Source organism: Rosa chinensis, chromosome 4 (assembly GCF_002994745.2).
Source record: "Rosa chinensis cultivar Old Blush chromosome 4, RchiOBHm-V2, whole genome shotgun sequence".
Classification (NCBI taxonomy): domain Eukaryota; kingdom Viridiplantae; phylum Streptophyta; class Magnoliopsida; order Rosales; family Rosaceae; genus Rosa; species Rosa chinensis.
This window is the reverse complement of record NC_037091.1, coordinates 58,757,879-58,784,685: the sequence shown is the minus strand read 5'-3', so window position 1 is coordinate 58,784,685 and position 26,807 is coordinate 58,757,879. Positions and strand designations below refer to the sequence as shown.

At 38.5% G+C, this 26,807-nt stretch overlaps 5 protein-coding genes across 21 annotated transcripts; 2 read left to right on the top strand and 3 right to left on the bottom strand.

The window, feature by feature from the left end:
• The first annotated feature begins 2,355 nt into the window (after window positions 1–2,355).
• Window positions 2,356–4,764, top strand: LOC112197481 (homocysteine S-methyltransferase 1). The gene is made up of 8 exons (XM_024338182.2): window positions 2,356–2,515; window positions 2,650–2,838; window positions 2,927–2,983; window positions 3,344–3,552; window positions 3,648–3,777; window positions 3,863–4,066; window positions 4,148–4,219; window positions 4,343–4,764. The coding sequence occupies exons 2-8, from the start codon at window positions 2,662–2,664 to the stop codon at window positions 4,487–4,489; spliced, it is 996 nt and encodes a 331-aa protein (XP_024193950.1). The 5' UTR covers window positions 2,356–2,515; window positions 2,650–2,661; the 3' UTR covers window positions 4,490–4,764.
• Window positions 4,765–4,910: 146 nt separating this feature from the next.
• On the bottom strand, window positions 4,911–8,887 carry LOC112197483 (protein FLX-like 3). Of its 5 annotated transcripts, none has more exons than XM_024338183.2 (4): window positions 8,695–8,862; window positions 6,702–7,238; window positions 6,412–6,557; window positions 5,749–6,256 (listed from the first exon to the last, which is right to left on the bottom strand). In XM_024338183.2, exons 2-4 carry the CDS (start codon window positions 7,226–7,228, stop codon window positions 6,138–6,140), a joined length of 792 nt encoding a protein of 263 aa, XP_024193951.1. In that variant the 5' UTR covers window positions 7,229–7,238; window positions 8,695–8,862; the 3' UTR covers window positions 5,749–6,137. The 5 variants fall into 5 exon arrangements, 4 of the variants coding, with proteins under 4 accessions (XP_024193953.1, XP_024193954.1, XP_024193951.1 ...); XM_024338184.2 differs by having other exon boundaries at window positions 8,700–8,862; XR_002935674.2 differs by lacking the exon at window positions 6,702–7,238 and having other exon boundaries at window positions 8,695–8,887.
• Window positions 8,888–10,034: 1,147 nt separating this feature from the next.
• Window positions 10,035–12,649, bottom strand: LOC112197693. Of its 13 annotated transcripts, none has more exons than XR_005809897.1 (7): window positions 12,205–12,649; window positions 12,037–12,077; window positions 11,663–11,739; window positions 11,344–11,437; window positions 10,930–11,072; window positions 10,660–10,777; window positions 10,035–10,356 (listed from the first exon to the last, which is right to left on the bottom strand). XR_005809897.1 is itself a non-coding variant. In XM_024338467.2 (7 exons), exons 4-7 carry the CDS (start codon window positions 11,392–11,394, stop codon window positions 10,139–10,141), a joined length of 498 nt encoding a protein of 165 aa, XP_024194235.1. In that variant the 5' UTR covers window positions 11,395–11,437; window positions 11,663–11,739; window positions 12,037–12,077; window positions 12,205–12,635; the 3' UTR covers window positions 10,035–10,138. The 13 variants fall into 13 exon arrangements, 8 of the variants coding, with proteins under 8 accessions (XP_024194235.1, XP_040374207.1, XP_024194238.1 ...); XM_024338467.2 differs by having other exon boundaries at window positions 10,930–11,001; window positions 11,305–11,437; window positions 12,205–12,635; XM_040518273.1 differs by having other exon boundaries at window positions 10,930–11,001; window positions 12,205–12,634.
• A 4,730-nt stretch (window positions 12,650–17,379) lies between these two features.
• On the top strand, window positions 17,380–19,213 carry LOC112197692 (zinc finger protein CONSTANS-LIKE 16). The gene is made up of 2 exons (XM_024338465.2): window positions 17,380–18,691; window positions 18,807–19,213. The coding sequence occupies exons 1-2, from the start codon at window positions 17,633–17,635 to the stop codon at window positions 19,086–19,088; spliced, it is 1,341 nt and encodes a 446-aa protein (XP_024194233.1). The 5' UTR covers window positions 17,380–17,632; the 3' UTR covers window positions 19,089–19,213.
• A 1,337-nt stretch (window positions 19,214–20,550) lies between these two features.
• LOC112196195 (LOB domain-containing protein 42) lies at window positions 20,551–21,681 on the bottom strand. Its single transcript, XM_024336502.2, has 2 exons — window positions 21,438–21,681; window positions 20,551–21,327 (listed from the first exon to the last, which is right to left on the bottom strand). The coding sequence occupies exons 1-2, from the start codon at window positions 21,625–21,627 to the stop codon at window positions 20,807–20,809; spliced, it is 711 nt and encodes a 236-aa protein (XP_024192270.1). The 5' UTR covers window positions 21,628–21,681; the 3' UTR covers window positions 20,551–20,806.
• Between the last annotated feature and the right edge of the window lie 5,126 nt (window positions 21,682–26,807).

Here is a 26,807-nt window from a genome sequence, read left to right as displayed (position 1 = left end):
TAGAGTTACTTAGTTTTCTGGTGAAATTGACCCATGGTCAGGGCTGATTGGTAGCTGGTTGTGTGGTGCTGAGGATGATGTCATTGGTAAAGGCAGTCGAAGCTTACTGGTGTGGGCTAGGGTTTTTCTGAGGTTCATGTGCTAGAGTTACTTAGTTACAAGGCTAGATTTTTTATTTTTTTATTATTTTTTATAAAGAAGCGGGAAGAGGACTAACATATTTAGTACTTTACTTCTTCTTCTTTTTTATCATAATTTCTCCTCTTATGGAGGAAGAGCTTGTGGTTTATGAGGACTGAGATATGTCACCAACCCGCATTTCCTATGGCATTTTGGTTATTCTATGGGTGATGTATGGTAATTTTGGATGAGTTTCATTGCCCTTATAAATGTTTAATTACTAAGGTGATGGCTCTTTTGTCAGCCTCACTAGAGTGAGTCGTTATGTGCAATTTTTTCTGATCAATAAATGAGTTGACATAATTCTTAAAAAAAAAAAAAGTAGGTATGATGAAAGAGGAAATAGCCGCACCCAACCCTATGCTTTATATTGGGTATGACTATTGCCACCACACCAACAGGCCCGGACTTGAGATTTTGAAGCTTGAGGCCAAAAAATAAAAATAGGTCTACATTTTTTATAGAAAAGAAAAAAATAGCCAAAAAAATATTCACAAAAAAAAAAATTGAAACGAAAAATAAATACACAACAAAAAGGGGATTCGAACCTAGGCTAGGAGTAACATAAAAGAAAGAATACAACTTGCCAACTAAACCAATTTTATTATTTAGTAAAAGAGTTACATTTTATTTACTTAATAAATTATTTTAAATATCCCTAAAAAAAATTAGCCCTGACGAGACATCGGGCCTGAGACGACCGACTCACGGTTCTCGTGTCATGTCCAGGTTTGATACCAATTCTCTTTCACACCATACATTCATTTTTTTTCCATAAACCAACAATTTTACCCTCCTTTTACAATTAAAAAACAAAAAGTATAAAAAATTGAGAACATTGTATCATCTCCAATACCCTCTCCCAACATCTCGATGACCACCTCCCTCTTTCCTCTTTCCTTAGAGCATGTCCACCGGTTCCTCCTTGACCGGCCAAAACATGGATTTGGTGACGGGGTGACCCTCAAACACCAAATTGTAGCTTCCACCGGTTTCTCCTTTACCAGCCAAAATTGAGATTTTCTTGACCCAATCCAAGAAATAGGGCAAGGGGTTGACATAATTCTTGCTCAGTCGAAGAAGCTGCTAGCTTGGCCCAAGAAGCAATGTGGGTGACGTAAGCCGAAGGGGTGCAGAGGCTAAATGCTGCAGACGCGCGTGAGTAGCCCTTTTTTTGTCGCGTAGAGCTGGATTGCTTCACGCGTGCAGGAGACGCCGTTTTTGTCACGTAGTGCCAGTGGGAGGGACAGCCGCAGGGACGTGGCAGTCAACTGTTGGGCGGTTTGGAATTTTAAAACCAACTGTCAATTAATCTTGGCCGTTGGTTGCAATTGATTGTGAAGATCTGATGGTATATAATTAATATGTATGATTATATAGGTAACGGTAACAAAACGATAAGTAAAAAATTCTGAAGTTTCTCTATAAATACCTACCATTTTTTTTACAGCTCACACCCAAAAAATTATATTTCATAGTTACACCCAAAAAAAAAAAAATTCAATGAACAGTAACTGACTGGTCAAGAAACAGAACGGGTGGAAACTCATATCCAGTGACAGTGAACAATTTCTTGACTGATCGATCCCTTGACATTTCTTGACAACGGGTGGACTTGCTCTTATTTTATCTCCCTCTTTCTTCCGTGTCTCACATTATGTATTTATGCCTCATCTTCCAAGTTGAAAGGATATATTGCAATTGAACTAAATGTTGAATCCATGTGTGTGGCCTGAAAGCTTTAGGGATTAATAATGCATCACACTAAATAAAAAATATGGTGTGATTGGTATTCGACGTAATATTGCTATACTGGACATAGATATGTCAAAGGGTAATCTGATCAGTTAGATATGAAGGCCATCGACGGCTTCCTCCAGTTATACATGTTTTCTTGGTTTTATTAGCCGATGAAGAGAGATAACGAATGCTAGATAAAGAAGGGAGAAAGATGAAAATATAGCCATAGAGGTGAGGCCTGCCGGAAAATTGATGACAACGGAGGTGCATATTTGGAAAGTGGTCAGAACGTGGTGGCTGGATTCATTTTCATTTTTTTTTAATGATTTTTATGTTCTCATTTTGTTAATTATAATAAGGGGCAAAGTTGGTAGTTTAGGATGTCATGTATATTATGAAAAAATTATAGGGTGGCAATAGCCGCACCCAACTCTAAGATACCGGCTACGCCCCCTGCACCTTCCTCATTAAACAATCAACCAGAGTTGGTTGGCTTGTGATCCGAGAAGACGCAAATTGGTGTGGACGCATCCAACGCGTCATCACCGTCCGACAAACGCAACACAAAAAAACGTAAAAACGTCAAACGGACAAGGTGAAAAGAACGAACCTGTATGCCATTTCGTCCATATTCTTTTCTCTCCTAACACCCCCAACAACCCCCTCCTCTCAGTCTTCGCTTTGCTTTGCTTTAAAACCCTCCGCAATTCAGTCTCTCTTCGCTTGCAGACAAACGCAGATATGGTCGGAAAGAAGAAGGAAACGACGACTTCCTTGGAGGACTTGATAGAGAATGCAGGAGGTTGCGCTGTCGTGGACGGAGGGTTTGCCACACAGCTCGAGAAACACGGCGCTGCTATCAACGACACTCTCTGGAGCGCCGTTTGCCTCATCAAGGACCCCGACCTCATCAAAAGGGTACGTATCATATATACCTCCCTCTGTCTCTCTCACTTTTGCCACGATGGATCTTTGAGAATTTTTTGAAGTGGTAATTGCTCCTCAGGTCCACTTGGATTACTTGGAAGCCGGCGCCGATGTTCTGGTCACTTCATCTTACCAGGTTCCATTCTTAATTCTTCTCCTAATAAAAAAATAGCAGTAATCCGTAAGCTCTACAGTATTGAAACTCCAAATCTCTTGAGTCCAAAGTCATAATACTTGGAGCACTATAGAACATCCTCTAGGATTTTGATCTATATTGGTTGGACACTGTAAGGTCATATCTGATTTGTGCCTGGACCGTGATGTCTTTTATTACATACTATAGAGATTCAATTGGAATGTGATTAGAATGTTTTCCATCAATCAAAATATGATCAAATCTTTGGGCCAGTATCAACAACATTGTGTTTCATTACTGTCTCATCTGCGAACAGAAATGTGGGATGCATGGTTTACATGGACCAACTTATTTTGACAGGCAACAATTCCGGGATTTTTGTCCAAGGGACTGTCCATTGAAGAAGGGGAGTCATTGCTGAAGAAGAGTGTGACGTTAGCTGTCGAAGCTCGTAATAGTTTCTGGGAGGCAGTGAAAGTAAGTCCCCGGCATCATCGCCATAACAGGGCTTTGGTTGCGGCCTCTATCGGAAGCTATGGGGCTTATCTTGCTGATGGTTCTGAATACAGGTAGATCCATTAGATCCTGAATAACTCTGGCCAGTTGAACATTTATAATGCAAGATGTTCAGATATAACAATGTTGAAAGTGTCGACCTTTACAGTGGGGATTATGGACCAAATGTGGATATGGATAAGCTGAAGGATTTCCACCGCCGCAGATTGCAAGTTCTTGTGGCAGCAGGTCCGGATTTACTTGCATTTGAGACCATTCCTAATAAGCTTGAAGCTCAGGTTTGTGGTTTTACCAATCTAATGTTCCAGAAAGATATAATATATTAGATCTCCACCTGATCTAAGATTTCGGACACATTTGCAGGCCTGCGTTGAGCTGCTCGAAGAAGAAAACATTCATATGCCATCTTGGATATGTTTCAGCTCTGTAGATGGTGAGAATGCACCATCTGGAGAGAACTTCAAGGAATGCCTTGACATAATAAATAGCAGTAACAAAGTAAACGCAGTGGGGATAAATTGTGCACCTCCTCAGTTGATTGAAAGTCTCATCTGCAAATTGAAGCAGGTAATTTCTTGGTTTACCTAATAACTTGACTAACGACCAAGTGATCTTGTGATTAGTTATCTAACACACATGTTTCTACAGTTAACCAGTAAGGCAATTGTTGTGTACCCTAATAGTGGTGAGATATGGGATGGCAAAGCAAAGAGATGGCTGGTGAGTCAGTTGTTTTAGAACCTCTATTTTATCCTCTAAAGATTATAGTTCAACACAATACATAGACATTATGAGTTTCTGTGTTCGAGCATTAAACAATTCTGGTTTATGTTGAATGAACAGCCTTCCAAGTGCTTCGATGATGACGAGTTCGAATGCTTGGCGACAAGATGGCGCGATTCAGGTGCTAAGCTCATTGGAGGCTGTTGCCGGACAACACCATCAACCATTCAAGCAATTTCTAAGGTTCTAAAGGGAAAATCCCAATGATTCTATTACCAAAGATTGAGCAACAATGACAGTGTTAAATTTACTCTCTAGGAATTCTAGCTTGATATTTGGTACCAAAGATTGAGCAGGAAGGGCACCGTTATATTTATTGTCTAGGAATTCTAGGTTAACCAAAACGGAAAACGATCGACTTGGTTATAGAAACTTTGTTTGTTTTGGCATTAGACGCGTTAGGCTTTAATGTATTGGCAAATGAAAATTGTTACAAGCTAGTTTTCAAGGGAATGCAACGTTTTCTTCTTGTTCCTTTTCTATTGGGTGTGTTTTTTATATGGCTAATTACTATCGAGTCTATGATGAAGACCCTCTGAATGCCCAGCAGGAATTGCAGCAAAACCCCATCGACAAATTAATTACTGAGTAAAATCCCATCAACAGATTCCATCTGTTTCCACCAAAAAGACAAATACAAAACTATTCCATAATTGATTCCGATCAAATCCAACAGTGACTAGGTAAAAATACCAAGTCAACCACAGGAAAATATCACAAGAACAGTCCTACCATTATCAACTACGAAATCCACCCCATAAGAGTTGTGATTGATCGTAGCAAAAGCATATATTTTCGACTCGGTCAAAATGAAATTGCAGAGCCACAATTTTAACAAAAGATTAAACGTCACCCGAATTCTGTTGCTTAATCCTACAGCGAAGTTTTAGTTCGGTAGGTATCAGAAGCAGAGAATGCAAGAGATGATATTAGTCTACTACTGTTGTTTGAAGGGGCAGCGAACTTTCGACTTCCTTGGTATCAGCAGCATTCTTCTCAGCAACAATCTTTGACATTTTAAACATCTTGTTGATGGTCTTCTTGAAGCAAGACGCGTGTTCATCCATAGATGCATTGATAAATTCATCAATGTGATCCTTCACATCTTCCAGAAAATTGGCTTGTTCATTCTTCTTCTTTCGACATGATGTGGGAGTTGCAGCAGCGGGTGAACTAGGGGTTGTTGCAGCAAGCTGTTTCTCAAGTTGACTTTTCTGCGATTCCATCTTCACCAACACCAGAGAATCACAAGCAGGGCAAGTAAAATTTGTGAAGAAATTGATCGGGTTTTTCCGTTTATATTAATATAGGAGAACCCGCCACAAAATTCATCTTTTCAAAAATCATAACCGAGCAAAGTTACTACAGTACTACATACATACTGTTTAAGGACCCGTGGCCCCTGGTAAGAACACCTTTCTTTTTAGTTCTTATCCTGTATTCTAACTACAAATCCGAGTATCAAATAACAAAGAAATTGTTAACTACAATTATCTAAAACAATGCTGGAATAAATAAGTTTCATAAACTATGCAACAGGCAACTCAAAATTTCATCATTACAGATCATCCACCAAAACAATGCTGGAATAAATAAGTGTCATAAACTATGCAACAGGCAACTGAAATAAGTGTCATAAACTATGCAACAGGCAACTCAAAATTTCATCATTACAGATCATCCACCAAAACAATGCTGGAATAAATAAGTGTCATAAACTATGCAACAGGCAACTCAAAATTTCATCATTACAGATCATCCACCAAACGCTTAATATTGATAAAGTTAGTCTGTGTGTGGACTCTACGAGTCCATTTTTACTCTACCCAGACATGCAACCCCAATTATGCAAAAATTAACGCCGTGGTCCAGGCCTGTCATAAGGTCCCCAACCATTTCTATAGACATTGCCATACGAACCACCGGAATATCTCATTTCAGGACCTCCACTCATCATTCCATAACCCCCGCCACCTATACAAAAGATGAGAGGAGTTAAAACAACTTGCCTTCCAGAGGTTTGTTCAGTACGCTAGAAATCCCAGAGTATGAGACACCTAATCACTAGAGAGAGAAAAAGAAAGATGGAGAGAAGAAAATGGAGAGAGAGAGAGAGAGAGAGAGTTCACCTAGCCCCCGTGCCCTCCTGCCTGCATTCATCTGCTCTGCTCGTAGCTGCTCTATTTCACGAGCCATGGAAATCAGGTTCTTTTCCATTGCTTGCTTTTGTTCAACTTGTTCTTCATTGGCTTTCCTCTCATATTCATAAGCTCTCCTAGAAAGGTGTTGATCAATTCAAATACAATGCAAAATAAAGCATTTCCTAACTTAGCCAAAAATTCATCAAGTATCAAACTTCCCTCCTAAAGTACAAAATATTACTTCGGCAGGAAAACTAATTAAAAGTCCACTATCTAACCTTGTCTCAACAAGCTCTTTTTGCATGCCATCAATATCAGCCCTCATGGCAACTAGTTGCTGATTCTCAGCTTGTAATCGAGTGACGTCTTGAGTGAGACCTTGGACTTGGGTAGACAACTCCTGCCGTAAAGCATTTAATTTCTGAATTTCAGCTCTCAATTGCAAAACCTCTGCCCCTACAGGCTCAACAGCACGGAGATCAGCTTCAAGTTTTAATCCTCTCTCAATCAACTCCCTAGTCTCTGCCTCTTTCTCAGCCCGGAGTTTGGGTATGACCTGCCCTAATCTATGAATCTCATCTTTTGCATCTGTTAATTCCCTTTGAAGAAGGGTATTATCATCAATTACAAGCCGATTCTCAGCGATTATTCGTTGCATTTCTCTGTGCTGCATTGCAAGTTCTTCTTCCAAAGCTGCAGGGTGAATAGAAAACGGTTGTGGTCCACGGTGCATAACAGGCCGAGGATCATCACGATAACCTCGAAAGCCATCAGCATGGCGAGGCATACGATTTCTCCCTGCCATAATAGTGATCCTGCAGTAATGATGGCATCATCACTGGCATTTCGAAATGACCAAGCATAACATAAAGTATTATGGAAGATGAACTATCACCCCTGGTCCAACAGACCTATAAACCAGGCTGCCAAAACGTAAAGACTAATGGAAACACAATAAACACCCTTCTATGTCTGTTGTTTCCATGCCCGTCTCACTAATGCTCTTTGATATGCATGAAACACTACAATAGCTTCCATTTCCATCAGATCATGAATCAATATCCTTTAAGAGGATTTGACCAGGACAAAAAGTTGTGAAACCCTTCTTTTTCTTTCAATGTGAAATACAGACCTCGCATGGCTTCCATTTCTATTGGATAATGAACCAACATCCTAAACTTTCCTTATTAAAAGGACTCAGCTAAATGATCAGAAGTTATGAATCCCGTTTCTTTTTTTTTTCCTCTTTCAAATAGAAATATAGACCTCAGATGGCTTCCATTTCCATCAGATAATGAATCAATATCCTAATTTTACTCAGTAAAAGACGTTATGAAGCTGTATCTTCTTCTTCAAATAAGAAACAAACGGTCATAGACCATTAATATCAATCTCAAGTTGTCCCCACAAAGAACTCAAACCTAAACACTAATCTAAACATCAAAGAAGTGAATTTTTGCTTGATCCTATTTCTGTGAATATACACTACCAGCTTAATCATCTAAACTATATAACTGATCTTGCAAGTTTCAACTTACATCTACAAACTAGTCAATCATCAATGTAAACTTCTACTGTAAGCGAGATAAGTTTACCAGTCAAACATCAACTAATTCTATACATACTTAGAACCAAAGTCAAATCCTACTCCACAAAAGGATCACATATCCTCGAATGCTAATAGAAGCACTGGAATTTGGGGAAAACCACCCTCTTTGCCTTGGTCATCATCGTAACATTATACCACTAGTAAACTAATTCAACACTTTAAACACGGACCAAACTTTATATGGGCAAAGCTATATATCAAAGTATCGATAATCCAGCTACAGTGACCATGAACAGCATTACAGCTCTCTCAACCCATTAGTCCTCTTTCACCCAACACACCTTTGATTACAAGTCTTCATCTCCTTGCATTATATCATTGGTTGCATTCCAATCTCTTTAAAGTAAATAACTTTGATCTTTATAGACAAAGTATTGAAATAATTGATGCCCTTTAGCTCTATACAACTTTGTAATCGTTTTCTTATGTTGCCTAATTACCGCCTCAGGAAACTCCTCAAGTAAAAACAACTATCAACAATAACCAGAAGGAAAACAAAAGAATTCTCGGGCTCAAAGTTTAACACAGACAAATTCAGCTCTATCCAGAAGTTCATGCGAAAGAAGAAATTGCAGAGATAGCATATATCCATAGGTGTAGCAAAATTAAACAAAGCAAAGTAATTTGAAGAGAATTAGGAAGGTGTTCCAGTAAAAACTTACAGAGAAGAGAAGGAGTGACTGCCTGAAAAAGCTTCGATCTTCAACGGGAACGATGCTTCGGCTGAGAGCAGGTCAGCGGAACAACCAAACCTACAGCTAGCGTACCAGGATCAGACTACTGTATGTTTCCGCCGCATGGGCCTCTGGCATAAAAGTCAATGGTCATGAATGGGCAAATGGGCCGTTTGGATGTCTTCAGCCCTTGCTTCAAAGTTCAAAGAGTGTGTGCATTGATTTTTTTTGTTTAATTTTTTTTTTATCAAATCAACAACTCAGGATTACAGTAATTAGTCTTCCATAAAGGGTGAACTCAGAATCTCTCACTTACTAATGAGAGACTTATGGCGCTAGACCAAATGGTATTAGGCGAGTATTGTCTTTTCACCCTTTTTTCTAAATTTTAAAACAATATCGTTTTGGGAGCACGACAAAAAGAGTCATATTTAAGTAGTTTCATTCATATTTCAAAATTATAATCACATATCTTGCCATCATAAAACTGAAAGAAAAAAAAAAGAAAAAAAAAGATTGATGCATGATCTAAGACTTCTTACGGACTATTTATTGAGAGACCATCGATTAATCAAGCTTGTGCTTCTTACAAGAAACCACCAAGTCTTGAAGTTTTAAGAAATTTGCCGAGTGACTTGGGATTAGTTTTACTCTTCTAAAAGCAACCCCCTATCTTTCAATTAAAGTGAATCATAATTCGACCAAAACACAACTTGGATGAGACAAACCGTGAAACCAGTGGCCAGACTCCAGTAATACTTCGACACTCCGACGAAATCGCAAGTTGGCTGGCCGACTCCGGTGATACCTTCACACTCAAAATTCATCTAGTTGGTCACATAAATTTGAACACCTTTTCAAATTGGGAAAAAAATCACAACAGTTCCTGAACTATAGGCCACTAGTAACTTTCATACCTCAGTTTTTAAAAATATCAGATTCACTACAAGAAAAAACATGTTAAACAACATGCAATTCACGTTGTCAATCACTTTTGACAACGTTTGGCGCATGTTGTAGATGCCAGAGTCATTAAAAGTCCCCGACTCCTTAACATCGCGCTTTGCACGTTGCCAAAAGAGGCGAAGGCCGTTGTTGTAATTATTCAACAATGAGCTTTGCACGTTGTCATAAAGTTTCAACAACGTTTCAAGCGCGTGTTGTAAGTTTTAACAACGCTCTCAGCATATTGTCTTTAGTTTTCAACAGCATACATAGTATGTTGTCATATTACTGAATGCGTTGTTATAACATTTCAGTATATTATTGCACAATTTGCTGGGTTCTTCTTTCATGTACCTCTAAACATTCACCATTACTTAAGCACATTCACATGACAATATTAGTGTACCACTATAACCATGTAAAAGAAAAATATACACTTCATTGAAGTTCTGATACATAATTCTTGGACAAATAAAGATCCGAGGGCTCATTTATACATACTTCCAGTTCTGGTACATACTTCCAGTTTTATAGTAAACCAAAAGAAGCAGGCTAGATCATCAAGCGCCACATCAACCCAAACCTTCCAACACTCTTGTCCAAGAGGCACACAATGAACTTTTGTACTTCGGTTTGTTGATGATATCTTTCCTTCAGCCACCACTCTATCATTTTCTCTAAGTTTCCGTTCTGTTGATAAGCTCCCTGTCAAAAAGAAATCATTATTATGAGAAACACAGCAGAAATCCTTTAACTTGTATACAAACAGCATGTAAAATAACATCATTGTGTAGCAACCAAAACCAGCATATTAGCTGAAACTAACACCATTTATCTAAATGATCGCGATGGTAATAGCATTGCCATATCAAGCCTCAAAACTCATTAGCATACCACACTTAGACTTATCCACAAATTGAACAGTAGTGAATTTAAACCCGATAAAGTCGGATAGTGTGTGGGATGAAATATCAGCAAGATATATTGTGTTATACTGAAAACTTATACCTTTAGGAAATGGTGCAAACAACTTCCCACGGTCCTTCACAACTTCTGCATCATCAGCAATAACAAGATTGCCTTCAAAATCAATTCCCCAGAAGAAAGGAACATTGCCATCAACATCCTATGCAAGACAAAAGAGTAAGCTCAATAACATAAGCTAATGATCAGTATGATAGTAAGAAAGAGATTCTTGGAACTCGAAAACAAATACAGAGGAACGGGTGAACATTAATGATACATCCCTGTAAGAAAGAATTTAAAGAATTTACTTACAGCAGCTACAAACGAGACTTTTGAAGTAGTGCCATAGAGAATAAAAGACTTTCCTTGGATATCTCTCACAACCTGATCAGCAGAATAAAAGCAAATTTGTTCTTTGTCTCCTATCTAAAACCATCAAGCATATGTCCCTTTGTCTTGTATCAATACCATCAACCAAAAAAAAAAAAATTAAACGCCACGGTAAAAAACTACATTATCAAATATAAACACAGATCAGCCACTATATGCCCTATATAGCGTTCAAAATCATGCCAAATTTCAAAGCTGGAAACATATTCAAAGCTGCTATGACGAGCATAGACAAGCCATGTGACATGCCAAATTTCATATGAACAAAACTATCAGTTGCAAAAAGCAGCAACTAACCTCTCTCATGCCAAATTGTCCCATTCTATCCGAGCATACCTTGATTGCTGCACCAAAAGCTGATTCAGCAGTTTTACTATTTTGAAACATAGTTGGATTACTTTCCAGCAATTTGCTCCAAATGTTAACGACACTAAAAATCCACAAAAGACAATTTAGTTTAATAAGAGGCATGTAAAATTTCAATAATTATAATGACAGATTGACTCATAGACGCTTTTTTTTCAAATCACTGCTTCATAGCCCAGACACAACTCCTCAACTTTTCTATACATTTCAGAAAGGAGATAATAATAGCTGCTATGGATTGACAGATTGACTGATAAATGCTTGTTGTTTAGGGAAAACAGGTGCTAACCTGGGAAAGCTGAACAACTACATTAGTCTCTAGAGGAGTGTAAACACTTGTACATCAGGAACGTTATGCATCAAAGGCTACCAAAGATACCAATTGAAAGAAAGAAAGAAGAAGGGAAAAAAAACAAAAAAGCCTCCTCCCCCTTCACTATTATAGTCCAGTGTCTAGCTTTCAGCGTTTAGCAAAAGTTTTCCGACCATTCCTCAACCCTAACTAGAAATGTGGTGATCTAAGGTTCTGCTGATATATTGTACTCCTGACACTGCCATACACAATAGAACAGTAGAAGCCATAATTGTACTCCTAACACCATATACCTCACCCAATTATCAACTACAGCAAAAATTTCATGAGAAACTGAACAAAGCACTCACCTCTGCCCCTGTCAGTGCTCATGTTTGCTCCTCTCTTCCAGCTTCACCAAGCAAGTACATCAATTAGCACACAAATCACAATCAAAATTGCTCAATTCAATCAGCAATGCCAAGCATCCAAAATTAGCTCGAATTTCAACAATTTAATCCAAAATTAGCGTCACTGACCTTCAACCCGGCACTCTGAGCGGCGCGGCAGTCTCGAGAACGAAGGCGCCACTGGTGACGAGGTCCTCGATGATGAGGCAGACCTGGACGGGCTTGAATTCGCCTTCGATGGCCTTGGCAGTACCGTAGTCCTTGACCTCCTTGGCGGCGCATGAGCATTGGGACGTCATGGGAGGTCCTGATGCAGGTGGCGATGGGGAGGGCGGTCTAGGGGACACCGCAGATGAGGTCGTCGTGGGTGGAGGAGGGGACGACGGCGATTAGGGTTGGGAGATTTGGCGGAGGAGGGAAGGGTAGGAAATGATGAGGCGGAGGTCCATGTAGATTGGGGAGGAGACACTAGATTTGTAGAGAGCAGAGATAGGGGACTCTTAACTGAGGCTAATTTCGATGACTTTTTTTTTTTTTTTTTGAATGACTAATTTTGATAGTTTTGATAAGTGAGATTTTCTAACATTTTGTTTTCAATAAAATATAGGGATGTGTCCTTAATGAACTGCAAAGTCACAACATGCACGCCCGCTTGTTAATAGCTCAATTCACAACTTGGAGATAACAACATGCGAGGTAAGTTGTTGATAATCAAATTAACAACATGTAAATGACTCATGTGGTGGTAAACAGTTTTCTATAATGTATATTCTTTGCTCGTTGTAGAAGACTGTAATTATGTTGTTGTCGTAGACTACTTTTCTTGTAGTGATTGGTACCTGGACTTTTAACCCCGACCCAATATTAGTACCTGGGAACAATAAAATCATTAACCCCTTTAACTTTTGAAGGGTAGAATAGTTATTTCACTGTTCATCTTCTCCAAAGCTCTCTCCTATCTCTCTGCAATCTCAGATTTTTCATCTTCTTATTCTTCAATAACACCACTCCTCTCTCTCTCTCTCTTCAATAAGTCGCACAATCATCTAATCATTTCCTGAAATCAAAACAAACAAAAATAAATCACCAACAAATCCCTTAGTATTTCTAGGAGAGTGAAAATTAAAGAACCTTAGTTTTCTTGGAATTCTCACCTTCCATTATTTCACTATCACTTCATACAGCTATTTTAGCCTTCTGGGTTTGGAAATTATTCTATGCACCGACGGTGTAAGTGACCCAACCCTTATAAAATAATCTCAACCCTTGATATTTATTATCAACTTTATTTTTAATAAACAAAAAGTGTATTTAATGCAATCTAACCATTCATTTATGTTGGTGCAAGTGTACGGCGGTGCTCTGAATAATCTCTCTTCTGGGTTTTCTCCCTCCTTCCCCAGTATTTGGGTTCTCACTCTGATAACCCGAAAGGTTGAGTTCTTTGTGTTTTCCCACTAACCCTAAAACCCATGAAATAGGCTTCAAGCTGGAAGAAGCAAAAGCTCAGAAGACCATGAAACACTCCTTATTAGAGCCGTTTCCAATGTCTTCCATCTCTCATGAATCATGTCCCCCACTCCTTCACTAACACCATACCTCCAATCATAGTCCATGTGCTTCTTCTTGCTTCTCTTTCTACTTAGGTTTTTACCATTAAAACTCACCACTATTCTTTTCAAATACATTCTTCACACTTACCGATGGTTCTACCAACAGTCCACCTCACGAGAGCATGAATTCATGAAATATATATATATATATATATATATATATATATATGCTCCACGAAAATCCATTCACATTCAAGACCACAAGATTCAAGTATAACTTCATCCAAAATCCATACTTTTATGTGTTTAGAAAAAATGGGTGGAATGTACGTAAAAACGAAAACCAACCATCATTCAAAAGAAGGAGGAAGCTCGCGAATGAAGGTGCCGATCTTTTTCATCTCCTCCTCCAATCTCTTAAATAAATCGTCAAAAATTTAGAGAGAGAGATTTAGATAACTTCTTGTATTGGGTTCTAATATCTCTTCCTCCCTATACGTTTTTGCTCGCTTTGGGTTTGAGTGTGTGATTCGTGGCATCGCCTAATAATCGAGATAACTGAGGTATGAAGAAGATGAAAAATCTGGGATTGCAGAGAGATAGGAGAGAGCTTTGGAGAAGATGAACAGTGAAAGGATGATTCTACCCTTCAAAAATTAACGGGGTTAATGATTTAATGTTCTCAAGTACTAATATTGGGTCGGGGGTTAAAAGTCCAAGTACAAATCTAATATTTTTAAAAATTGAGATACGAAAGTTACTAGTGACCGATAGTTCAAGAACTATTTGTGATTTTTTCTTTTTCAAATTTTATCCCATCTTGTAGGGTTGTATATAGTAGACAAAAATACACAAGTGAGCAAGATTTTAAAATAATTTTGGAGAGAGACATAAGGGAATGGCCAAAAAGGGGCTAGGTGGGAGGCCCTACGAGGATGGCTACACTGCAAATCGTTTTCAAAGTGGCCAAGGAATATGGTCGATATTTCTTCATGAGAATTCCGTCGTCCTTTGTGGTAATCTTCTGCTCGGGTTTCATTCACATACATTACCATCCACGATGAGATCTCCACATCAGCTTTATCCAGATGCTTCTTCTAGCAGATGTTAAAGTTAAAATCCTGCCAACATTAGTCAATCAAAGACTTATCTTTTCATTATCCATCGTTTGTCAAGCTCATACCTACAAATATGGCTTGATCATCAGTTCATTTTCCAAGTTGATTACTCCATGCGTCTCTCTCTACAAATACTAATCCAAGAGTGACTTTTGTCCAAACTTTGAGTAATATTCAAGTAAAGTCGATTCCTATTTGAGAAAATTCTCAATTTCAAATGCTGGTAAATTTTAGTTCAGTTATCCGCGATGAGATCTTTAATGTAAAGAAAAATAAATTTAAAATAAAAAATCTTGTTATTATATTAGTTTTGAGTAGCTTTTGTTTTTCGATTGAGCCTTATAACCTTCCAAGCAAATTGATGAGAATGAACTTTAAATGATTATATGGTTTCAAAATGATAGAGAGCATGACTTTGGGAAATTCAATGTTTTGCTAATCAATTTATAAGATTCTTGTGCTTGAAGTTCATATGTGCACTTTATTCTCAATGTGGTAAATGGTAATTGAATGATGCATGCTAAGGCAAGAGTAGATTTATGGCCATAATGAAAATTCGAGCTTTATTTTCTATTTATATATTCCTAAGTGTATGTGTACTAATTTCGCCATTTCTTAGTGATGCTTTGTTGATTGATCTCATTATTTTTCGTCTTGATTGATTGTTTAAATTTGACATTACTATTATTCTAAAAAAAAAAAAATTTGACATTACTATGGACCCCAAAAACGTTGATTTCTAAGGATATATAACTTTGAATTCCAGCAACCAACCCAAACGAAGAATAATGATATCAAACAATACATGGCCTAGAAAAAAGGCAAAATTAGTACACATATGATACCCTCTGATAAATGGACGGTGTGCCATTTACTTAATCAAATGAATGCAATCTCCTACTGGACGAAATTGAGTGCGCTAGATTTATTCATGTGAGGCAACATAGTGGGAAAGATGTGCTATTTGTAATGATGCTTCTTCGTGATAAAGTTATCTTTCCGGTATGTCACCGCTACGTCAAAGTAAATGGAGTAGTCATTCATGCACTCTTTGTTAATAAGTGCTTGTTAGAATACATATATTTTGTGGAGAATCCTGGTATTGTTTCAAGACATTCTTTTAATACTTATTGTAATATGAGGTTCAGACTTTATGTCCCCCCCTCATGTTCCGCAATTTCATTAATCAAAGCTAAAAAGCAACTGCTCCAGCTCTTTTCCAAAAAAAAAAAATGATACCCTCTAACAATTAGGCTCGATCATATAATTCTACAATCCCACAATCCATTTCCTAAGAAATTATTATGTGGTCCCGGACTACCACGTGTCACTGTCATGTGGTGGTCCAAACCAATAATATCACTTGAATTTGTTAGAGACCATGCAGGGGTGAAAAAATAAAAATAAAATTTAAATTATCAAACCAATCAGAAATAACTAAAAGTCATATGGACTAATAACATCAACTCGGACCACTACGTGTATTATGATCCAAGACCATGTTCCCTACGTACATCTCTATGAAAATATAACGAAAGAGGTTCCTTATGGAAGCATTAACCAATATCCATTTGGAAAGTAAACAATCCTACTTAAAAGGAAAACTTACTTAGCTATATAAACTTATTCTTGCTAGGAAAAGAAAACGTAAACTTAAATAGTAAGATAAATAAATTACCTTAAGAAACCTGAAAAATTATCAAATTTTTTCAATTTTGCATCACTGGCGAACATGTGTTGGAAGACATGCGTCTAAATTAATGTAAGCTTCACATTAAAGATCTCACTTTTCCTTTCAGCAAATAAGTTCACTATCAATGACGCTCATCCGAAGTCGACAATCTACTCTTTATTCGAGCAACTTGATATATTCAAAAAAATAACTTACGAGCAATTCTAGACTTAAAAAAAAATTAATTTAATACCAAGTTCTTATCTCCAAATTCTTCAGTCAAATTCTCGTCCTACATCAATTATGATTTGAGTGATTGAATAGGTCATCAAGACATGTATAATAAAAAGAAATCCAACATAAATACAGATACTTATGTAAATACTTATATATGAACTCTTTCAATTTTTTGACACATATAGCATATATATATATATATATATATATATATATATATATGAAGCAATAGTAGTGTTTAATTGCACGTTCATTGTGTTTATGTAGGTGAGCTTTCTAGGGTGAGATCTAGAGTCGGATCGAGCACTTGATGATCTTTATGTTAAGGTGGAAAGATATTATTGGCCGAGTTGTCATGCCACACTCCGGAGACGATTTATGTGATAGGAACCAAAACTTTACGAGAAGACATGTGGATTACAGGGTCCATAGGGACCATTGATACAAAAGTCCGAACTTTAAGCAGATAATGTATGCATTATGGAGCAACCAGGACAAACCAACAAAAAAGCGTCTCTTTCAAATTTAGCGATGAAAAGTCGAGCAGAAAATAAGAAGAAGAGAAACTGAGATCGACAACGATGATGATGATGATGGGAATGGTATGCAAGGACTTATCACCTCCTTGCAGGGGACCCAATAATATAAAGAAAACAAATGGGAAATCCCTAGATGGGGAAAGCAGCCAATGAGAGCCCGAGGGTTAGGATTAACTTTCCGAACTCGACCAATCGGGAAACAGATAAGGCGTATCGTAGGACCCAAAAAGTACAATCCTCTCCCAAAAGTGCAATCCAAAAGCTTAATCTACTGGGAAAAGCGCGGTTGTGGGTCACTCTCCTCCTTATATACGTACACAGAACACTCCAGCAAAGAGCGAGCACAACCTAGCAACCTTCTCTTTTTTCTGTATACTATCTTGGATTTGCTCTGAGATTTGAATCTTGAATTTGCTACTCTCTTTTTGGTTCTGCTAGATGATTTCAAACAAGAAAGCAGCTGCCTCTGCTTCTGCGGCAACAGCGAACGTCGTTGGCGGAAAGACGGCGAGAGCGTGTGACAGCTGTATTAAGAAGAGAGCTAGATGGTACTGTGCTGCTGACGATGCTTTTCTCTGTCAAGCGTGCGACTCCTCCGTCCACTCGGCGAACCAGTTGGCACGCAGACACGAACGTGTCCGGTTGAAAACGGCGTCGTCGATTCTCAAGTCCTCGACCAACTCCGGGAGTTGTGATAAATCAGAAGTGCCATCATGGCACCGAGGGTTCACGAAAAAGGCGCGGACGCCACGGCACGGCAAGTCCGGTACTCATCGGAATCGGTTTCCTCTTGTTCCGGAGGTCGGAGCGGACGACCTTTCGTATGAGGAGAATGAGGAGGAGCAGCTTCTGTATAGGGTTCCCGTATACGATCCCTTTGTTGCGGAGCTCTGCACTTCTCCTAATTCCAACACCGTTTCCAACGAATCCAAAGCGGTTTCGAAGCCGAATTACTCCCGTGTGGGAAGTGGAAATTCATCTTCGTCGCATGGTTTTGATCTTCCCAGTGATATGGATCTTGCGAATTTTGCAGCTGATGTTGATAGCTTATTGGGGAGAGGGCTAGATGACGATAAGTGTTTTGGCATGGAAGGGTTGGGGTTATTGGATTGTCATGAAAAGGAATCCACAACAACGGAGGAGGGTAGTACCGGAAGAGTGAAGCTTGAAGACGAGGAAGATGCTTATATGGAGTGCCAAGCTGAGACGGAGATCGATCTGATGAGGGAGCCGTTTGTGTTGAACTTTGAAGACTACGACGACTCGCCTGCCTCCTGCGCTGAAGATGAGGAGGATGATGACAAATTGGGAGTGACAATGAGTCATGGCGAGATGAAGAGTAGTAGTGAAGAGCATAAAAGTTGCAAGAAGAGGAAGATATTTTTGAGGCTGGACTACGATGCTGTGATTACCAAATGGGATAGCGAAAGTAAAGGATCTCCGTGGACATTCGGAGAAAGGCCCGATTTGGACTCCGATTGCTTGCCTGACTCCATGGTTAGTAATTCTTGACCCAATTAATCCCTCTAGCTCTTACCTTGTACTAGCTAGTTACTTAATTACTTTAAAGGTTAATTTTGAAACTCATGCTACTTGTGAAAATGTCTTTCAGGGCACGTCAAATGGAGCTGAATTAATTCATTACCCTTATGGAGATTTGAATGGAGTAATTGGATTACATCCGGCAATGACTGACGGAGGGAGGGAGGCGAGGGTATCAAGGTACAGAGAAAAGAGGAGGACGAGGCTGTTCTCGAAGAAAATAAGATACGAAGTTCGGAAGCTGAATGCTGAGAAGAGGCCTAGAATGAAAGGAAGGTTTGTAAAGAGAGCTTCGTTTGCAGCTTCAGGATCTACATTTCCTACGCTTAATAAAGAAGTCATGGACAGCTAAAGTAGTGAAGTTTACTTATAGTAAACCAGCAAGAACACTTTTTTGTATACACATCGAATAAACGTGAGATTGTATACGGATCAAATTAATAATATTTAGACTCGTATCTATGTTATTTCTACATATGTTTTTTGGATGTAGGATTTGTCCAGTGCGATTAATTTAGTTCTTTGTATTACCAAAACTGATTCAAATTAATTCATCAATCAAGTTGAGCATCAAATCTCATTCTTCATGTGAAACAGTTGCCTTAGCAAATTGGGGATTACTTGGGAAACATGGCAATTTAATTATAAACATAGCTAGTAATTTTTTGTATTATACGTGAATAAAACATATACTTACGTTTTTTTTTTAAAATACTTCCGTACTTCGTATTCTTAAAAGGGACTCGTTAAATTTTCTGTACTTTTGAAGTCAAAAGTATTATACATGTATTATACATGATTTTTACTTTTTTCCCATATTTTACACATATTATTGAACAAAAATAAATATAAATTAATATTTTTAATTAAAAAAATAATTATTTAATTAATTAAAAATATTTTGCCGAACTTTCCAACGAACAATTTGATAAAATGTCCAAATAATATATGCACGTACGTAGGTTTCGCGTACTATACACGTCCCATTTTTTACTAACTATGATTACAAATGAAATGATCTTGCTATTGTGACAACGGCTGAGTTGCGAGCCAAAGTGAACTACAATAATCAATTAGACCATTTTGGAATTTTGTAAAATGTCAAGCATTATTATGTCAAACTCCATTCTTATTAAGTTCTATTTTACCAAATTTGCATTTAAGATTTTGACCAATTTGATCCATTTCATCAAAATGAGTTATTCCATTTATCTATCAGTTCAGACAGATTTTTAATCTAAAAAAACATTAGCATTTGTCCATCATGTAAGCGAGAATTTGTCACTTACATTGTTCCTATGAGAAATTATTCGATGGGCATGTGAGTTTTTAGTCAATTTGGCATTATAGATTTACATGGCCCTATTTTCAAAAAATCTATGAATGCAAAGTTTATTAATAGAACATAAGGATACAAATTGCCACTGGAGTGGATCCCAGGTGTGTTTGAAACCAAATCAAGCAATACTTATATTAATTATGTCAATACAACTAGTCTAGTCACTTTTATGAACATCCGCACATTCTTTCTGAGGCCTCTACCAGTAGAGATAAAATCAAAGTTCTCCAACTTTTCAATAAATCTTAATATTTGTACTCCAATGCACCTAAAAGTGGATATAAAAAAAAAAGCACTCGTTAAAAGTAAATGTTGTAGGTTACATGTATCATCTTTCTTATCAAGAAAAGAAAGGAAACGAAAAACACACCCCAAAAGAGAGAAGCTTATTCTTCTTATTTTCTTAATACTCACGGTTTACAAAAAGTTGTATAGTTGCATATGATGTATCATCATATCCATCATGTATCTCTTACGATCTTTATGATCTGTGCTAATGTTTTACACCCAAAAGATACTCCACCTAATTTTACATGAAGCCAAATTTAACTTCCTAAGAAAACCAGAAAGAACACAGAGACTGGAAAAGACCAAAAGAAAAGCAGGTGACCAATTCGAAGCCGCCAAAACATATGCTTCTTTGCATTTGCATGAAGCACACTTGTAATTACTTGTCTTAACTCTACCTTCCACTCGTCAAAACCAAACCCCAGAATAACCAAACTTGATGATTACTCTTTTCCGTTTAATTTCCCGAAGCCAAGGCCAAGAGTCAGTTCCAACCCGACCTCCTCATCATCATTCCCAACCGGGTCCGGTTCGCCCCGGTTCATCATCCACGGAGCCTCCACTGTTTCCACAGAGTGCATACTCCTCTCCCCTCCACCTCCGCTAGAACTCTGGCCCAACTCATGTGGGTTGACCCGCCCCCATCCAGCCGCCGCCTCGGTGATCGAGCCGAGCTGGATTTTCGGCCTGGTCATGGACCTCTTGAACCGGTTCCTCGTCTTACCCAAGCTCGTGTCCTTGGACACGTGGCGTATGTCACAGGAGTTGGCAGGAGGACCCTGAACCGGGTTAGGGTTCAGGTGTGGGACTGGCGCATTGGTTTCAACGATCGGTGAGCCGGCGAGCACAGCGTCTACGGCGGCCTGGCATTGGGCCCAGTTCCCGGAAGAGAGCAACCCCACCGACCCAAAAGTCGGGTTCACAATCCTTCCGCATGCCTCGTACAGCAGCGACTTGAAAATCCCTGTTGAGAATCCAACACAATCATATATATAAAATCATCTTTGATTAATGAAAATCTGACACCGAAAAAGGAAAAAGTCTCGAATAAACTGGGTGCAGTTTGAAAGTGACCTGGGCGCTGGTGTTCTGCTCCGGCGTTGATGAGATTGAGAAGCCCGGCACGGCCGTAGAATTTGGCCAAGAAAAGAGTGGCATTGGCCTGGGATTCCGGCGATTTGATCCACTCAATGCAGGGTCGGATTTCACAGTTCTCACTGCAACCTTTGCGAAGAACCCTACAGCCATTGCAGCTAGTCCTCATGGCTTAATTATCCCCCCCTAAACACTCCCCTTGAGACTAATTAATCAGAGATTAGAGAAGAGGCTCATGAACTCATACGGAACAGTACGGAAATGCAGAGGGGGTGTAGAGGGTGCATTTATGAGCGGAGTTGGTGAGGGCAAAACGGGAAATGTGTGTGGGGGCGCAGTTGTTTCCTGAGGAGTGTGGGATTAAAACCAGCGGTATGGGTGGTACCTTTTCCCAGTAAGGTAAAAGGCGCTCAGGAAAAACCGGAAAATCCAGCTGCACTGTTTTTGCGTTTTCTTGTTTCAGCAAAACCCTGCATGCAGGACTTTATTACGGACCCAACCACAGGAATTTGAACTGATTAAGTAATTAACTGCTCTTTGCTTTTATGGTTATACATGGTAATACCATCCAACTCATAAACACGATGGATTCCAGGATTTAGGTGATTCAAACTATGGATTATCAGAAATGGGAAGAACACTTTTTGACCGCAACTCTCAATATTTCGATTTGGTATATACGAAATTTGGTTATTTGTTGCAGAAAGAGTTTTGCCTAGATGCAAATGAGTGATAATTAGTTATTCGATTTTTACTACATCAGATGAAAGAGTGTCCAAATTGTGCGCGTTAAAGATGAAAAATACAACTTAATTAAAATAATTTATCGTGTTGGGCAAAACTATCGGTTATGTCGCGGAGAAAATTTAAATTCTATTAATAGTTTGGTAGATTACAAAAGTTCATTATAAACTACAACAATGTAATCGTTGAGCGCACATAGTTGCGCAACATGCGTTATAAATTAATGAGCTGTTTATTTGAATTAAATTAACCCCTTAAATTAAATACGGAATAGCTCGAAGATAGTGGGATGTATGATAAATCCCAAGAATAAATGTAGTTTGGCAGATACTTAACGGTGAACAAAACTTATGAAATCTCTAGCCATGTAATGGAATATATTATTATGGTGAACAATAGAAAGAAAATTATGAAATTCGGATACTCCTGGTCGTTGGGAGTCCACACGAATTATGTGGGCCGGGCTCTGAGGGAAGCCCATTGTTTGTGCTAGTAGTTTTGAGCATATGCAAAGCTTCGTGGACATTTGTTCTCTCTCAAACATATAATTTTCCTTCTAAGATGCCAAGATGGCTTAGTTTCCGGAATCAAATTAAATTCCTTTCTAATTTCTCTGTGTTAGTTGAAATGTTAAATCAAGACTCTGGGAGCACCTGATTTTGAGATTCCAATTTATGTGGCAATGTTATATATGGACTGACTATAAGTGTCATTTGATGTTGACATATATCACGTGGCTACATATGTCAATTCATTTTTTGTTTCTTAATTGGGAAGGCCAATTCATAATATGGGGTCATATTTTCTATAATGAAACTATGAGGTCCTTTTATGTATATTAATTGGTGGAGAGAAAATTGTGATTATAGTCGTTAAACTCAATCTCATCTAAATTAAGGTGAAAGCTTCCTTTTAAGCATCTTTTTCCTCCTTGTGAGATAAGCAACATCCTTTCTTGGCCTTTTTTTTTTTTCCTCCTTTCTTATAAGAAAATTTTGAAATTGCATTTTCAACTTTCATATAATGTCTACAACGTGAGGCTTCCTATTGCATCTGAATTCTTGAACACCTTACCTTTTTGTTTTGAGACACTCTTCCCTATGTCGATCTGATGCGACTTTCTTAGTTTTTTTTTTTTTCCTTTTCTTCTTTCGAAAAAGGGTTATTTATAGGACTTATTTATGCATTAGGCCCAAGGTACATGCTGACCTCCCCAAATTCCCTCATGCTGGGTAACAATCCCATTGGATTGAGCTCGAAAATTTTCTTCTCGGCTTATTAATTACTTGTATACATTTAATCGGCCCTGGGCATATGGTCCTAAACCCAACAAGCATAAAAAACAAAAATTAAAAAAAAATTTACATATTAGGAAAACACATTGCCAACAAATTTTTTTTTTTTTTTTTTTTGAGTAAATGTAGATTTCAATAAACGCATGTCAAGATGGCTATGATGATACATAAGAATAAACCACCTATATTCGAACTCAACGCTTACTTATTAAAACAAGCCTATAACTATGGAGATTTTTAAGACATAGTATAAAGACATAGCACCACATAAACCAATATTTTTTTCCTTGCCCTTCAAGCTAGAGTACGGATATGGTCGACAGACCACCTCATCTTGGCTGATATATGCAAATCGCTGATGCAGGTTAAGAGAAGGCACTACATATCCAAAGTTTCCAAATCCAGACACCAGAAGCTCAATATTGGACCCAAACTTTTCCAAATCCCAAAAACCAAAGACTCTACTTCACTATGGACACCTTGAAAAAAAGATGCCTACACCCTGACCCCAGAGGCCGGATAGGCGCTAACCAACTTGTTATGCCCCGTACCTAAAGTTACCGGTTTACTAGTCATTTGGACCATAAACGACGATTATACTTTTCTTTCGACCATTTAGAGGGGGAGGGGAGAGACCTATCTTTCTCAGGCTGTATACCCAAAGACAGATGCAACCGGTTCTAACCGGAGACCTGACGAGTTTCTCGCCGTTTGGTCCACCCAGGCCGCCGCACCAGTCTGATTAGTTACGCCTCTCCACACCGCCTAGTTTTCTGCCTTTCGTTTAGCTCGATTTGCATTATAGAATGAGAATTGAAGCAATTTAGGATTTGGCAGTCCTCACCATGTGTCCTAATCGGAACTCGCTTCTCCAGCAACCTCCGACGACGAGACCACTCTCATTTGGAAGCCCCTTCGACGTCTAGAAATCCCTTTATAGAGGCACTTTTGATCAAGGTTATACAACAATGAAATCACCATGGCCGAGCCTAAAATCTTTGTTCTCTTTGTCTGAGTTAGCAAAGACTAAGCCCAACAAACTTCGAATGACTGAGTATCATAGGAAGCTTGCTGTTGTATCACTCGCGACAGCTCCTTCCTCATTCATGGTGGTGAACTGGTTATGTATTATCTTTCAATAAAAGGCTTAGCAAGATGCGTATGGCATGTGAGCTAGAAAAGCATGATTTATAGTGAAGATGAGAGATTTATAATAGCTAGGAAAGATTGGTTTCAGATTGTGGTTGATGAGTTTTGGATTGGAAATGGGTTTTTTTGTGGGATAGATGTTGGGAGAATTGCTTGGTTTGTATATGTGTTTCTAGGTTGGATATGGATATTTGGGATAAGTATTGGGGAATTTCTTGGGATTGCTTTACATATGCATGGTGTTTTTGGGTTGTTTCTGAATGCCCCCTTGCAGCAACAAGAACTCTGAATTTATAGGAGTTGAGTCATGATGCCTCATTAATCTTGCTGCTTTAGGCGTATGGTTGTGATCCTAATCCCTAAGATCTGCTGCTGGGATTGCTATCCAGGATTTCTGCCGTGAAATCTGTTACTGGGATTACTATTGCAGGATTCCCGATGCTTAAATCACCTCGTAAGATTGCAATCCCAGAATTTCTACTGTGCTGCTTGGATTATGTTCCTCTATGAGATTCTGTTATGCTACTGGAATCAATAATCCTATGTTTAGCATTTACTATTTTGTTTGGTTCTAAAGGATTTGGGCTTGGGCTTGGGCTTTTGGGCCCTCTTCTTCACTTACCCATGTTAGGATTAGACTACTGGGCTTGAATTTTGGTTTCCAAGTCCAAAAATACCAGTGTCTAAAACAACGATGGGTTCATACTTTTCCGTAACCTTCCACACTACATCCATTCTTTGTAAGCCCCAAATGCGTGAATGTGGCTTGGGTCCACATGCGTGGTGTGATGGTTGCGAGTGTGATTCGCCTCAAAGCACGAATTGGGCTTGTTAGCTGGATTTTTGGGTGTCAACACCCTTCAAATGGCTTGCATCAATTTAAAGTAAGGAGGTGTAATCGAGCTATGGAAATTCTAGGGATTCTGATTTCTCTTCGAGGTAATTCCGGTCAATTGGCTATGTTTCTAGCTTTGTCGTAGTTTAAGGAATGGTTGGGTGAGTTGGGATTCTGTTGGCCTTGGTTTTGCAGGTCAATTAGGTAATCAGAGTGGTGGCGCGTAGGACTCCCACACCGCCTCTTCTTAAGTTATGTTTTATCGCATTGCATAGAGCTTAGTATTACGAGCATGTTGATATAACTTTTCTTGAATTTAGTGAATGTTTGGTAATCGATCGAAAATTTTGAATTTCAATTCGTAATGATCCGACAATTGGGTTGTTGTGAATTTTCATTAGGATGTTAGAAATATCGAATTTACAAAACCCTTGAAGCTTGAGACGATCCTGGTGTGATTTCGGAATATCGAGAATTTTGACAAATTATTAAATTAGGGTTTCAGAGTTTCCTATGAACACAATTATATTTAAATATTAATTTATTTCCGACGAGAATGTCAGACGTGAGTAGTAATTTCGATTTGTGATATCTTTGGATTTCATTTCACATATGATTTATGATTTTCGATGAATAATGCAGATCATGTTTCAATTATAAATTATGATTTCCAATAAATAGTTTGGATTTATTTATTTATTTATGGCCTTTAATAAATATCTCGCATTTGAGCTTGGTTGTGATTGGAATAAATGTTTTGATTGAATTTTGGTTATGATTTATGGACATTATAATTATCGATTGGAGTATTTTATGTCTGTCAGTTTTATAATAACTTGACGAATGTGTTCAGTTGTTTGAGACACTAAGAGATAGGGGATGGACTAGTGGTCTCGATTTGTGGCACCAGAAGAGAAGGGATGACCTGCTGGCCATTATTGTTATTCTGGCACCAGGAGAGAGGGGATGAACTGGTGGCCATGGCAGAATATGAGGCACTAGGAGAGAGAGGATTGACTAGTAACCGTTGTTATTGTGGCACCAGAAGAGAAGGGATGAACTGGCGATATTGTAGTTGTGGCACCAAGAGAGGTGGTGGCCTATATTATTGTGGCACTAGAAGAAAGGAGATGGACTTGTGGACGTTAGGATTGTTAATTTGAAATCTTTATAATTGATGATGTATGAGACATCTATCGATTTTTTGGTTTAAATAGATTTCTCTGAATGCCACTATTTAGTTTATACTGGTATTTAGTTATTGAGATTCATTGGTTGTGAGCTACATATATTTCAGTTGGAGTGTGGTTGTTATAAGAGGAGCAG